General features: G+C 39.1%; 1 protein-coding gene across 2 annotated transcripts in view; it reads left to right on the top strand.

Moving 5' to 3' along the window:
- Positions 1-16,029, top strand: part of LOC120741275 (catenin delta-2-like) — a 132,138-nt gene that overhangs the window by 37,981 nt on the left and 78,128 nt on the right. For both annotated transcript variants that reach the window (XM_040044063.1, XM_040044062.1), the window contains exon 2: positions 1,775-1,905. In XM_040044063.1, the coding sequence (XP_039899997.1) occupies positions 1,777-1,905 (129 nt within the window). In that variant the 5' untranslated portion in view covers positions 1,775-1,776. The remainder of the gene's footprint in view (positions 1-1,774; positions 1,906-16,029) is intronic.

A 16,029-nucleotide genomic window follows, 5' to 3' on the forward strand; every position in this document is an offset into this window, starting at 1 on the left:
TGTAGGTGGTGGCCACAGACCGTTGCCTACTCCTTATCTCTCCTGACTGTTTTTTCCCGTGTTTTGCTCTTTTACTGTTTTCGTGATTACTGGTAGCAGGTGAGAGGTTACCTGAAGCCCATTGAGGTTGCACAACTAGTTCAGCTCCTCTGGGATGACCCATGTGCATGTGCCATCAGGAGATTGTTTGCTGAGTCTTCCAGAATAGTCTCAAGAGGGTGGAAGAGCAGGACTGGTATCTTCTCTTTTGTCTGAGGAGGAACAGAAGCACTACCAGAACCCTGCAAAGTTACCTTCCTGAAAGCTACTCATGTGCACTTTTCTGACCAAAATCTCAAGAAACACACTGCATGAAGGTGGTTAGAGGTCCTGATGTCCTTTTAGTGGGATTGGTGCTCACTATGGACACCATGCAGCTTGATTGGCTTTCACCAGTGAACACCAGAACTGGGAGGTCGAGCACTGGTGCACATTCTCTTTACAGATGAGAGAAGTTTCACACTGAACACATGTGATGGATGTAAACAAATCTGGGGATGCTGTAACAAGCATGGCTGGTTTGACAGTGGATCAGTGATTGTGTGGGGAGGCATTCACTTGTAGGGTCAAATAGACTTCCGTGTGATAGCCAACAGCGCCCTGACTGCTATTAGGTACCAGGATAAGATCATCAGACTTATTGTCTTATATGGTTGCAGCGAGCTCTGGGTTCCCCCTGAAGGACAGCACTTGGGCTCATTGCCAAAGTGTCTATGAAGAGCCACGAACACTACTGATCGACACTGGGATACAAGTTGAATCAGCCTGTGATTTCAGTTTTTTACTTATTAAAGTGATTTTTCAATCCTGCCATCAAACAGTTGATAATAATGGTTTCTAATGATCATATATAGCTTTGTTTTTAACAAATTGAACAGTATGTATAAATAAAAATGTTTTACTTTAATATTTAGTTCCTCAGGATCTGATGTGTGATATTAGGATTCCCTAATCCCTGATCCTAAATTTTTGAGCAGTGTAGACAGAAACTGAGTAACCTATTTTCAGCAATGAACAGTGAAAAGGTATGGCACTGTGGTTATGTGGTTCATAAACTTTCATTCACTAGCTGGGCCCATGTCCTCATTTTAGGTATGACAGCGTTTTAGTAGGTAAAGGTGAATGCTTGGACATGAGCTGCGGTTTGGGGAAGGCCTCGAAGGGGACTGGCGACGGCTCCCGGGCCTGGCAGATCCCCATGCACTAAATAGAAGTGAAGAAGTTGAAGAATGGATAACAAGGAGGGAGGGAGGGAGGGTGGGGCACGTAAACAAGAATGAACAGCTTGCAGAACTGGGGGAACCTATATAGATGACAACCGGAAGGAGCGTGTTTGGAGGGGTGGTCTCGCTCGTGAAATTCCAATACTTAATCTCCAATGTAATGCAAAATGTTTTAGAAGCAGTTGTACACAAATTCTAAACAGAAAACCAAAGAATCTGTCTGCAATCTGTATTTTTTATTTGGTTATATCGCAAATTGCACAATCTGTATTCTTCCTCTGCTGTGTTACATCTATAAAAATATCTAAGTAACATTTTATGTGAAGAAATAAGTCACTTCGAAAATCAATATATAGATTTTTTATTTAATGAATTGCCCTTGTAAAGTTGTAAAGTTGACTTTCTTGACACTTAAAATCAAGACATTTAAAAATAAAAAAGAGCATGTAAATGAGACATATTCTTTGTACTGTTTTGTCACATCATTTTCTATATATGTGTTTTAATTTTAGCCATGCCAGTGCCGGATCAGCCTGCAGAGCAGGAGAAGGGGGCCATGGTTCCCCCTGTGATGCCATCCTCCAATGGAGACAGATCTGAGACAGAGACAACCTCCTCTATCCTTGCCTCTGTCAAAGAGCAGGTAGGAAGTCCTCCATATACCATAAATGTATGTGCTGAACTATGATAAGCCTTTTTTATGTAAAACTTTTGGCTAAAAAGGCCAAATTGTAACTTTGTTGTCGATAAACAGCTCTAATATAAGGCAGCTCATAAAGTTGTTGCTGTTATATAGCAGCACCCCACTGTCATAAAGTGTTTAAACGAAAGCAACAATTGACTGGTTGAGTTTAATGGATGGAAGTAATGGAGATTATGGAGCAAGAGCTGGAAAATATCATTAAAATCATGGCCGTTACTTGACGAAGGAGAGCTGGAGTGGTAACTGCATTGCTGCAGGAGGGCAGGCAATGATGCTGCATGGTTTTGTTTAAAAAAAACAAACAAACATGAAAATCATATATAAGAAAATAATATATAAGTAGGGGATGGTAGACGAAACAGCTCCAGGTTTGGTTTAGGTGATGATGAGGGGAAATAAGTGCAATGCAAATATATTTTAGTCTTTGATATGTTAGATTGAGAAGAGGTGAGAGAAAGCAAAAATAGGAAGTACACAAGAGATTTGCTATGTACGTATCTTGTGTAGCGTTGTACAGATTGATCTTTACACCTCTTGATTTATATATTTAGCACTTTATTTATGTTTTAGGCAACTTATAAGGCGCAAAAATATGTGTTTCTCTTCACAATGGAAAGATATTCTTGAGTGAAGTGAAGTTCATACTAATTGTACTTACTCCATTGTGTAATGGAATGCTGTTTCCTTTGGATTTGGCTCATCAGCAAGTGCAATACACCATAGATTTATCATTTTGCCAATCTGCATTGACTCTGAAGTTCTCCTTAATTTAATACCACAAAATATTCCATTTACCCTTACCGAGTCAAGGACAAGTGCTGATAGCAATTTAAGCTTTTTTCCCCTTTGCAAATGGCATTCATTTGTGTGTGTGTGTGTGTTTTTTTTTCCCTAGACCAGAAACCCTCTCAGTGCTTTCACATTACTGAATCAGTGAAGCGCGCAGTGTTTAGTCAGATTCCTGCAGCAGACTAGATTTGAACCCAGCTCTTCCTCCTCCCATTGGGAGAGCAAATGTAGTAGAAGTTACCCATAAGAGGGATAAATCACAGACTTGTAGCCGTTGTTGAAGTCTTATTTCTGCAGTGCGACATTTCTAAAATTTCCTCCCCTGAGGAAAACAAATGTTTTACAAATGAATTGTTCAGTCATTGAAAGGGAATAGGAAACAATAAGTTTTATCTGACAACAGCTCTAATCAGCGCTACATAGCAGCACATTAGATAGAAGTTGGATTGACTACATTTATCTCTGTGCTCTCATTGCTGACTCATTGGAGCACACCTGATTTTGTCAGATCCATTCATCTTTACTGATCCAGTTCAGTTCAATTCAATGTTATTTATATAGCGCCAATTCACAACAACAGTCGCCTCAAGGCAGAAAAAGATGCTACAATATTAGAAAGAAACCTCAGCAATCACACTAATACGCACAAATGCTAATGCACCATTGATAAAGTGCAATGGATTAAAAAAATACCTACACTATCCAACTCTTTACCTAGACCTTTTACATACATGGGCCCAGATTAATAAGCAAAGACAAAGGCAGTTCATTTCAATAATAAATAACAAGGGTGAGGGCAATCTGGTTACCAAAATAATACATTATAATATAGGTTTTCTCCAGAAAAACAACATGGCAGTTCAGATCAAGGAAACGCAGCTGAAGGAGAGTGGATATGTTTTGATATAAAGGCGAAGTCTTCTGTTAGGAATAGCTGAGGACTCTGTACGGATAAGTGTGTGTGATCGCTGGATAAATCTGACAGCTCAGTTGGAATGCACGATTAATCCAGAAGAGCGCTGCTTTCAACAAACTATCTCACTGCATAAAACTGAAAACTGTCAGTATACAGCTGTCCTGTAGGATTTGTAAAAAAAAAAAAAACAGAACACAAAACTTCATTCATCCTCAGATCCTGAGCTGTACATGTGTTAATAAAGTTACTGCTGCTTTGCTACATGCATAAGCGTGCACACTGGTATTTTTATCAAATGCAAGGCTGCAGGTATTTAATTAAAGTTAATTTTACATATTGTTAGATTTTGACTTAAATCCAGCATACTTCTGATCTGGTCCACGAGTAGCAAGATAGAGAGCTTTAAAATAATCAGAAATAAGAGGAAGAAAAATCAAAATACACAAAGAAACCACTCCATGGTGGATCTCTGTGACTAAAAGCCTAAAACACTACAAACCGATTCACTACTTTAAAAAGTAACATGGCTGTGTGTGTTACCCAAAACATCACACAGCTCTGTGTGGATCTTGTATTGGGATTCTCCCTCTCCCTCTGATGCTTCACATGAAGTTAAGTTCTGCTCTGTTTCATAAACATATCAGCGTTACTGAGGACACGAAACATGCAGGGCTGAGCTCTAAATAGTGGAGAACTCACTGAAGAGCCTAGAGTTTTGGTGTGCTCACAGCTTGAGCAAACCGCTGATGCCAATAATACACTTGTTCTGATAACATCTCCCTCTGGCAATCCAGATGAGTTGACATTTCTAGCAGAAATTATCACACCGTCTCATCATACACAAAATAAGACAATTTTCAGAGTTAAATTTGATACAGTTGCCAATAAATCGCTCGCTGCAAACCTTAAATAATTTGTATGTGATTCATTCAAATACTCTCCTCCCAACATTTTGTGCCTCTGAAAGTTGCACTTCTGCAAGTACATGTGCAGTACAGTTAAAAATAAATGTTTAGAAAATCCCAACAGTAGTCTTTTAAAGCTAAAAGAAGGTTTTGTGCTTGTATTAGACTGTCAGTAAATATAGTCCTTCAAAAAAAAAAAAAAATCAAAACACTTGGCTATCAGTTTTTAATGCAACTGGATTTGCTGTAGATTTTCTGCTTAGAGGAACACAGTCTCCTGCTGCAGAGCTGCTCACACTGATTCCTAGCAGAGCTGTGGGGGTGAACTATATCTCCATAGTGCTGAATGTTCTCACAGTAACTACTCAGTTGCATTTACATAAAAAGCTCTGTACTGTACTGGAAACTTGGAAGCTTTATGTTGACATGCCTATGTCAATGCCTGTGTTTGTCTAAGTTATTTTTTCCTGTAATTTGCTCCAGTAACTGACCAGTTTTGCTCCCATTATGGCACACCCACCCTCATGCCTTACACACACGTTTCTCACTCTGGCTTAGGTTTCATTTAGGAGACACCAGCAAGGAGTTGGAAGGTTGAATAACATGCTATTAAGTAAGGGTAAAGACTTTCAAATGCTTAGTTAGGTCTTCTTGCTGCTATCTGTTCCAATTAGTTCACCACAAATTGGAAATTTGTGAAACACAATGATCTGAGTTGTAGCCGATGGTGCTTCTGAACATTTAATGGTTCTCTTTATGCTCTGAAAGCTGCCAGAGGAAACTAACTGGGTGAACATATGATTTTTCTCAAGTATATATTCACAGAACAACAGCTGTTGCTGATATAATTATAATGCTACCTATTTACACACGGAAGAAACAAAACAGCGCATTAAACGCACAACACAATACCACTAAATAGCATGATACCTGTAGCTTAATGAAATATTTGATGCTTAAGTGGCAGCAAAAATTAGATCATTTACCACTCGCTGCGAAACAGCAAATATACAAACAACACATGAAAGAATTTATTACAATTATGGATTTTTTATTCACATTGTATATACCTAACTGTGTCCTGCCCTGTGTCTATAAAGACCCAAATTTTATATTCCCATAGAAATTATATAGGACCTAAAATGTATCAGTCAAAAATGACTCCCACTGTCCATTTTACATCTGTCAGTATCATTATTACAATTGTAATACTTGTCCACATTAACTCAAACCAACAAGTTTAACAAAATGCATCACTAGCTTTAATACAATTTTAAGGTGGATCTAAACATTTTCTTATTGGTATTGGTTTGAGGTTTATTCCACGTGCTCACAGACTTGAAAAAGCACTTCCTGTCACAATTTGAGTGCATATTAAGTTAAAGATTTAGCATGATCTAACTTGAGTTCAACTTAGAGGACATACAGTATACTTTTTGCTCTACATCTAATTATAAGTTTTTTTGTTTGTTTGTTTTTTAAAAACATCGGGGGTCTGCTAGAAGCGCATGTGTGTTGATCACAGAAAAAAAGTAGGTGCAACTTTCCCCACAGAGATACATTAAAAAAGCCAAACTCACTGTGGGTGCAGATTCACTGCAATATTTATTAAAGACACTGAGGTTTCATTAAGACACATAGTATTAAAGCTTGTATTCCTCTAGTCCTGATACTGTTTTAGCATAAGTGAACTTTTCCTCCTGAGACCTGCATATAATGAAAGATCTTCTTATTATACCACCTTCTCTCTTATCCCAGGTTACTTCTCTGTCCAAAAACGGTGAAGTACCCAGGCATATTTCTGTTCATGGGGTCCTTTACCATGAACATTCATATAAGTTTACAGTAGTCCCCCAGATTAGTTTGAATATATTTTCAGCATGAAGCTGACTCTAAAAAATGTGTGTCCAGTGTTGAAATATTCTTTTCAATTTTTCGCGATGTTCTATTACTGTCACACCCTTCTCAAATTAAGTCCACACTCAGTATTTGAATAGCAGAGGGCTACATTTTGGGGATCATCCTTTTTAAGTTATCCTATTTAAGTTGATAAAAAGCTGAACGTACGTCATTGAGGAAACTCAACAGGAAATGTTCTTCATGCAGATTTCTTTTGCATTCTCAGAAGGATGTCAGCTGGCTATCTTATGTTAAAATTTTTAGATTCGATGGCTCCCTGGCTGCCTCAGTTGAAGCCATTTGAGTTTCTCTCAATGTTTTGCACCGAGTTGCATCATACTTAACTTGCCTCAGGAGGGCTCCACAGAGACCAAATTACCTATTCCTGAGTTGCTCTGAAATCAGTTTCCCACATATTTTCATTTAGCTGGATTTAATGTCCTGTTCTGTTTCTGGAAAAAGCCCTGGAAATGCAACTTTCCCTGTTAATTTATAATCTGGTTTATCATGTTTTGCCTTATCCTTGATTGATGTCCCGATTTAATGATTCCACCAATAATGAGTTTGATTATATTTGCTGTTCTAAACAACCAGTAGCCAATTAATCTTTTCTGCTTTGTACTATTCCGTCTGTTTAGAATCTAGCCAATTTAATCTTTTCAAATTACATTCTATCAGTGATAGATTACGGTCTTTTGTGTAATGAGCTGGCAAGGAGTTTATATTCCTTATAGCCAGAAAAACACAATACAAAATGAGTGAGAACAAAAGCCACAGGCTAAAATGATGTTAAGTGATTCTGCAGTCACAGAAAAACATCTCATGGGAGCTGGGAGGATGTTTTAAATATTCCAGTGTGCTATATTCCCGATATCCTGCTGGTTGACTTAAGTCAAGACAAGACTTAAATGAACAGAAGTTTTGATTTGTAGCTGATTGCTGGATGCTGTTTAAATAAAGTGAAATTAGATCAATCTTTCACCTTGATTTTGCAATTATCCTGGTGCTTTTATAACCCTTTAGTTATTATTGCTATGGAGAGCTCTGATTGCTTTTAGTACTTATTACATTTTTTGGATATTCTCCTACTTTTCTTTCTTTTCTTAACTTAAAATAATAGACTGTAATAATGCATGCAAGGAACACTTAATATGGCTGCAATCCATTTGAAAATGTGGATCTATTTTTTACTTTGACATTTTTGTGGAGACAAATGGTTGAACTTCCATAGCATATAGTAAATGAATGGAAAACATGAGATAGTAGACTAACTATATATAGCATATTCCCAGTCTTTGTTGTAGTTATAGTCCTCATCATTATCATTTTGTCTTTTGTTCCTCCTTCTCATCTAGAAAACACAACACCACCTCTTCCCTCATGCTGTTGAACTATGGCGTGCGCATCTTGCTTTGAGTTTGTTGAATCTGAGCTGAAAGTATCCATAAACTACTTGGGTTATCAAAGGTTCACAACTGATGGAAGCAGTTTGTGTATTTGAAAGCAACAAGGTCTTTTACAGAACCGAGAGGGTAATATATTCTATCCTCTAGACTGATGGTTATTCTCCAAACTCCCTTTCTTTGCAGTTTGAGTGCACTTCATTGGCCTTTAGAGTGAGCTGAAAACTTTCCTTTTGCTTGTGTGTGCTCACTAAGCTTGACTAGGGCTCTGGATATTGACTGTGCATATTCTTTACACTTTGACACTCTCCAACACTTATAGAAGTTCCTTGAGAAGAGATTTTGTGTAGGTGTCTGTGTGCCTTTTACAACTTTCTCTGAAAGCAAATTTCTGTAGGTGTGTGCCATTTGTGTATCCTAATAGACTTCTCTGCTTCTCTTCCTTGTCCTCCATCTCTGTCCCCCATAATCTCTCCCCTTATCGATGCCCTGTCTGCTGCTGAAGTTGGCAGCTGTATTTTGCAGATGGTATAAATTAACTCTCATTCAGAAGCAGAATGATGGGGAAGAAATGAATGACTCCTCTTCCACACCCAAAACTATCAAATGCAGCATCTGATTAAAAACCTTCTGTCTCCTGAAATTGTAAGGTGTAATTAGTCAGAGGTAAAAAAAACATATTCTGGTTTATATCGATTATAAAGTTATCATAACCTTATAGAACCTTTTAACTAATTCAGAAACATGTAAACTGTAAAGCTGTATACTGCTGTAATATAATTAAATAGAGTTAGCCTTAAAGTGACCTTCAAACCTCTCTTGTTTTCACTCTCAAAACTAGATTTGATGCATGTTTCACTTTAATGTGTACCTTTAATGTCCTGCACTTTGACCATTATCTCTGTCACAGTGCCATGTGAAAACAGTACATTAGCTTGCCTGCATACATTTGGTGGGTGAATACTGTATCTATGACTGAACTAAGTGCACGTAATAGATTGCATGGATTGCATATGCTCATTGGTGCATTCAGTGTGGCTGTGTATGTGCTTCTGCCTGCTTCGGCATGCATGTAAACGGTGTAAATCATGTTGATAAGTATATTACAGTCTTCAAAATGATTGTTAGAGGTGGAAAGGAAAGTGTCTCAGTTCTGCTAATAAACATATTTAGCAAAAAAAGAAAGGGAAACACATATACTCAGATACTGTGTGTGTGTGTGTGTGTGTGTGTGTGTGTGTGTGTGTGTGTGTGTGTGTGTATGTGTGTGTGTGTGTTTTCAATACACACTCACAAATGCCAGCTGCAGTTTTAATGTGAAAGGCCTATTCCTGACGATGACTTGTGGCTTTTAGATGAAGCTAAAAGCTGCCAAGATGACTTGAAGAGATTTTGATGCAAGCTTGAGTAGGAGGTATGTCACAGTAGCAATATCCCCTTGCCATTTACTCATGGAAAGAGCCTTTGTGGGAGACTAGGGCAGAAAAAGGGTAATGTTCGGCTGCCTGACACTAACTCATAAGTACTGTAGCCATAGGAAAAGTTGGCCAAGTAGGCTCTTGTATGTGTGTGTGCATGAGTTCAGGTTGTGTCTGCTAGTTGTGCTGGAATATTCCATTTATTCAACGTCACTTAGCCAGCAATCCCACTACTGTCACCATCATCATAACTGGCAGCTGGCAGGCTGCATGCTACTGCAGCAGCCTTGCTTTGGGTCAAAGAGAGAGTGACAGAGAGAGAGATAGAAAGAACAAAAAGAATGAGCAACAAATATCAGATGAAACATGAAAACCATGCAGAGTGTGTGTTTGTGAGTGCAAACAGAAGGGGTGTGAGAAGAGGTAAGATGTGGGCTGCAAGAAAGAGACAAGAAAAGACAAACAGCAACAGGAGAAAATGCAAAGGCTTGGAGAATATTATTGCTGGTAGATAAAAGAGAAAGTCTGAAAAAAATAGAAGAGCGGATATGAAAGATTGAATATAGACAGACTTACCTTTCAGTGGCAGCCATTGAATACGCAAGGAACGATCTCTTTTGTTGGAAATAAAAGAAATAAATATTGTAAGACACTGTACAGACTACCATCGCCACAAAAATAAACACTAAATGTAATAATATAATAATAATGTAATAATATTTTATAAAAATAAACATGTTGATCATAAAATAGACAAGAAATACTTTTGACTGAGCACTGTCTTGCTTCGTCTGTTAACAGTAAGGATGTAGGCATGGCTCTTTCACACCTGGAAACTCCAACAACGCAAGTCTGAGAGCACTTAGTGTTGATTGTCGACATACATGTATGATCCCAGTCAGAACTGCTAAGCTGTAGCTGTAACAAAAATGATAGCAATGTACCATGAAGCCCAACTTTTAAAAAAATCTCGTCTCACAATCAATCAGGTAATCTCATTTACATTTAAATTGTCATGCTCAGAACTAACAGAGCACGAAGGCAGTGTGTGTCTGACAAGACGACACTTTGCATCTCCCGTGTAGCTGTAGCTTTTTTGAGTATCTAAACGAGGTTTAATGAGCTAGAAGACTCAAGATATTTGTTAAAAAAACAAATGGAAAGAATCTGTTTCATATTATTTTGATACACAGTGGATTCTTGGCCCATTTTCCTGGGTCATGATGACTTCGGTCATAAAACTACAGACAAAGTGAAAGAACTTGTGCTGATAGATTATTTTGAAACAGTATCTGGCTGCACTGTGACAGGAGAAACAGTTTGTTAACAACTTTAACTGAAAACTGGGTCAGAAGCCTATAACCTGTGAAGGGTTGCTCCATGATGCTCCCAATGAGCCCTAACTCAGTATTAATGTATTCATTTGTTATGTGCCCACTCTCCCCACCCAGATTTATATGTGGCCATTTTTGAACGATGCAGAATCCTGTAGAACCAGGAAGAACAATGGCATTGTTAGACAGGAAGTCTAATGAGGCATGAAATCAATATGTACGATCCTGCCTCACCCGGGGCATGCTGGGTAATGGAGTGTCAGGAGTGCTTTGGAGCTATTTTAATCACAGAGACCTTGGAAAATCCACAAATAAACAGACTGGTTCCTGCCAAAATCCCACAACCCTGTGAGATGTGTGCTGTGGTTATGTATCTGTGATTACTTTTTACATAATTGAATTTACTGAGCGTCCATATGCCCGCACCTGCATGAAACAAAAATTAAGCTGTTTGGATTTTTTTGCGTGTGTGTATCTTTGCATGAATTTATTGTGAGCAGAATTGTGAGACCCCGATTATAAGCATGTGATCAAGCCTCACCTGTAAGGATCACAATAACAGAGCCCCCATGCCAGCTCTACCTTCTCACTTCCAGTCATTTCCTCTCCCTCACCGGGCACTGTTTCATTAGCCTTTAACGCTACAGCAAAGCCCAGTGCTGATCCTATGTGTGAAGTAAGAGGTCTTTCTGTTAGTCGCATAGCTGAACCTTGAATCCCAACAATAACGTTAACCCCGCCACCCCCAATATTTGCATTCAAAATGCTACCTGAACATCAAATTGCTCACGCTTGCGTTTGCCTGCATGCTATTGAACACTCTTGCTAGCAGTCTTGTTAGCAATATCTTGAATGATAATGGAATAGCCAAAAGCCTAATGTGGATTTTAAATTCTAGTAATTAACACAGGGTGCGCCCAACTGTAATGTTGATTCTAAAATTTTACAGATAGCTTTTGCTAATGCTCATTCTTAACTCTAAGTACACCCCATGATTCAATAGCTTGCAGAAGTGTCATTTACAGCAATAACTCAGTCATACAGAATCTGAACAAAGTCTTACAGAGAACATCATTTTCTGTATGACTTCATCAGTCTGTCACATCATTATGGACGTTCTTTACAACATTGCATGAGTTCACTGATGTTTGGGGGGATTTGTTTTTGCACAGCTGTCTTAAGGTCCTGCCACAGCATTTCAGTGGGGCTGAGGCCTGTACTTCGCTGCTGTGTTTTGGGTCATTGTCCTGTTGCATGACCTAGTTTCAACCAAGCTTCATCCTTTGGACAGATGGTTTCCTGTTTGACTCTACAATACTTTGGTACACAAAGGAGTTCATGGATGACTCAATCACTGCAAGGTGCAGGTTCTGTGGCTGCAAAACTATTTTTAGCCCTCCACCACTATGCTTGAGGTTTGTGTGCTGATGTGCTTTTTTTGGCTTTTAGTAGTCCTGTACTAGGGTCAAGCATCTACTGGGCATCATTTACTAATATTTGCATGAAAATGTTTTGACCCTGTGCAACAAATGCATGTAGAATTACCATTGGGTTTATGAAACATGCATACCAGCCTATATTGTTCTCACCACGGTGCATATGTTAGTGTAAATTTGAATCATTCTGAACTAGCATCCTTGTGCAATCTCCATACCATTTGCATACTATCTGCATTCTGCACCGCCCTGATTTATCTATATAAGGAAAAATGTTTACACCCAGGTGAAGCAGAGAAACTAGTGACAGTGTTGTAAGAGAGAAGCCTGCATCTCTAAGGCAAGACACAAGGAGGAAGTCTGGCACGCAGGCTGTCATTTGTTTATACACATCGTCAGAAGAACTCCTAAATTTGCTGCTAAAGTACAACCAAATCTTGGGTTCTTTAACTGTTCTCTAAGTGTTGCATGGTCTGGCATTGGGGTGAATTTGCTGGGATGTTCACTCCTGGCAAGATTGGAAGCTGTGTTCTCCACTTGTGAATGATCAAGTGGTCCAATGATCCAGTGATGGACTTAAACCCTTCCCCAGATTTATAAGCATCAACAATAGCTTTTCTGACATCATTGCTCATTATCTTTTGTCCTTGATATCCCTGAATCCTCCAAATCAACAAACTTCCAAAACGTCTGCTTTTTTGTGGCAGCTTCACTTGTTGATGATCTAGTAATTGTGTGTGTTTGATTAGCACCACCTGGCTGCTATACAGGGAGTGCAGAATTATTAGGCAAATGAGTATTTTGTCCACATCATCCTCTTCATGCATGTTGTCTTACTCCAAGCTGTATAGGCTCAAAAGCCTACTACCAATTAAGCATATTAGGTGATGTGCATCTCTGTAATGAGAAGGGGTGTGGTCTAATGACATCAACACCCTATATCAGGTGTGCATAATTATTAGGCAACGCCCTTTCCTTTGGAAAAATGGGTCAAAAGAAGGACTTGACAGGCACAGAAAAGTCAAAAATAGTGAGATATCTTGCAGAGGGATGCAGCAGTCTCAAAATTGCAAAGCTTCTGAAGCGTGATCATCGAACAATCAAGCGTTTCATTCAAAATAGTCAACAGGGTCGCAAGAAGCGTGTGGAAAAACCAAGGCGCAAAATAACTGCCCATGAACTGAGAAAAGTCAAGCGTGCAGCTGCCAAGATGCCACTTGCCACCAGTTTGGCCATATTTCAGAGCTGCAACATCACTGGAGTGCCCAAAAGCACAAGGTGTGCAATACTCAGAGACATGGCCAAGGTAAGAAAGGCTGAAAGACGACCACCACTGAACAAGACACACAAGCTGAAACGTCAAGACTGGGCCAAGAAATATCTCAAGACTGGTTTTTCTAAGGTTTTATGGACTGATGAAATGAGAGTGAGTCTTGATGGGCCAGATGGATGGGCCCGTGGCTGGATTGGTAAAGGGCAGAGAGCTCCAGTCCGACTCAGACGCCAGCAAGGTGCAGGTGGAGTACTGGTTTGGGCTGGTATCATCAAAGATGAGCTTGTGGGGCCTTTTCGGGTTGAGGATGGAGTCAAGCTCAACTCCCAGTCCTACTGCCAGTTTCTGGAAGACACCTTCTTCAAGCAGTGGTACAGGAAGAAGTCTGCATCCTTCAAGAAAAACATGATTTTCATGCAGGACAATGCTCCATCACACGCGTCCAAGTACTCCACAGCGTGGCTGGACAAGAAAGGGTATAAAAGAAGAAAAACTAATGACATGGCCTCCTTGTTCACCTGATCTGAACCCCATTGAGGACCTGTGGTCCATCATCAAATGTGAGATTTACAAGGAGGGAAAACAGTACACCTCTCTGAACAGTGTCTGGGAGGCTGTGGTTGCTGCTGCACGCAATGTTGATGGTGAACAGATCAAAACATTGACAGAATCCATGGATGGCAGGCTTTTGAGTGTCCTTGCAAAGAAAGGTGGCTATATTGGTCGCTGATTTGTTTTTGTTTTGTTTTTGAATGTCAGAAATGTATATTTGTGAATGTGGAGATGTTATATTGGTTTCACTGGTAAAAATAAATAATTGAAATGGGTATATATTTGTTTTTTGTTAAGTTGCCTAATAATTATGCACAGTAATAGTCACCTGCACACACAGATATCCCCCTAAAATAGCTAAAACTAAAAACAAACTAAAAACTACTTCCAAAAACATTCAGCTTTGATATTAATGAGTTTTTTAGGTTCATTGAGAACATGGTTGTTGTTCAATAATAAAATTATTCCTCAAAAATTACAACTTGCCTAATAATTCTGCACTCCCTGTATACCTAATTGCTATGGAAGCATTAAGGATGTACTTAAAAGAAAAGAAAATATTTTTTTCCATCGCGGTAACAAAATGGTAACATAGTGATAACATGTCTGTATGTTACCACTCTTCCTGCATATGGTGTTGGGAGCTTTAAAGCTGGTCTAAAGCAGCACAGTTGCATATTTTAGTAAAGCAATCTCCCAAGTCTGGAAATGAGCCAGACTTGGGAGACCACACACTGATTTACTAGAAAAACACTAACAGACTGAATGTGTGTGAGAGGATCCTCTGTTTACAGGCAAAGCTAAGTGTTGGGGTCAGGGAACAGGGAAGATCCTGTTGGACAGAAGTGGAGAAACGTTGTTGCTAAGACCTTCAATTGCTCCATTGTCCTCTCCTCCCATTACACAAAACCTCCACATACACAGCAGATGCAGTTGCGTGGGTGCTTGAAGAGTACCTTTCTGATACAGACGCTGGACTGCTTTCACTTGTTCGCTCTATTGTTTTCATGAAGCTGTTCTCTCTGTCGACTGTCTCTCCCACTCTGCACTGTTCTAATGATACACTGTTATTTATATCCCTTAAGCAACTATAGCTCTGCTTTTTATAGCACACTGGAATCTTTGTAATGTTTGTCTGTATTCTACTGTTCAAAGATTTACTTGTGCTTTACACTTGGTGCCACTAGTTCTGTAGCCTAGCTGACATGATTAGAAAACATGAGACGGCCCCGTGTGTTAAGCTTTATCCCCATTTGAGAGGAAATAGGCCTTTCATTCTCCTTGAGTCTCCATCGATCTGAAAATGAGAAAATGGAAAGATTACTCTGTGATGGAAAGAGCCATTAAAGAGCATGGGAGGCGAAGAGCTCAGAAAATACCAAAGTATTTATCAATTCTCTGTTTTTTAAACCTTAATAATCCAGAAATTCTTGCTCTTTGTGCATGCTTTTTTGAACTGTGCCAGATATACAGTCCAATTGAGAGGCTCGATCGGTCAAGGCTTGCAGTTTTATATCCCAAATATGCTGGCAAGATTTGAGAGGTGCGGGCATCTTTTAGTTTTACACGAACTATGTAGCCACTCCTATTAAATTGATCTGTCCTGTGTCTCAATCCATTGTGCACCACTTCAATTTCAATTTGAAGTGTATACAAATATGTCATTTTATTATTTTTACCAGACACGTACAGTCAAGAATATTATAGATGATTGACATAAAATAAAAGACAATAGCAGGGAGTAAACAATGCCACCCAGGCCTTAATATCCCTTTTCTTGCTAACTTCCTGTCCTTACTGTTAATTTCTTGGCAGTAAAGTCAAATTTACATTGCTATATTTACAGTGTTGGGGATTAACGGAATACATGTACCGCCGTTACGTATTTAAAATACAAAATATAAGTAACTGTATTCAGTTACAGTTACCTTTTAAAGGGGTGGTATTCAGAATACAGTTACTTTGTTGAAATAAAGGGATTACATGGCGGTCTTTTCCTGTTTCGTGTTCCACGCCGGTGGAAACCCAAACAAAACATGCATTAAGAGGCTCTAATGCCTGTGTCTCAATCTCGCAGCCCATGTCACCTCTACTTGCAGCCCACATAATGACGTGTAGAAATATTTTAAAAAATTATTC

The sequence above is a fragment of the Simochromis diagramma genome, unplaced genomic scaffold (assembly GCF_900408965.1).
Source record: "Simochromis diagramma unplaced genomic scaffold, fSimDia1.1 OVJJ01000602.1, whole genome shotgun sequence".
NCBI lineage: Eukaryota > Metazoa > Chordata > Actinopteri > Cichliformes > Cichlidae > Simochromis > Simochromis diagramma.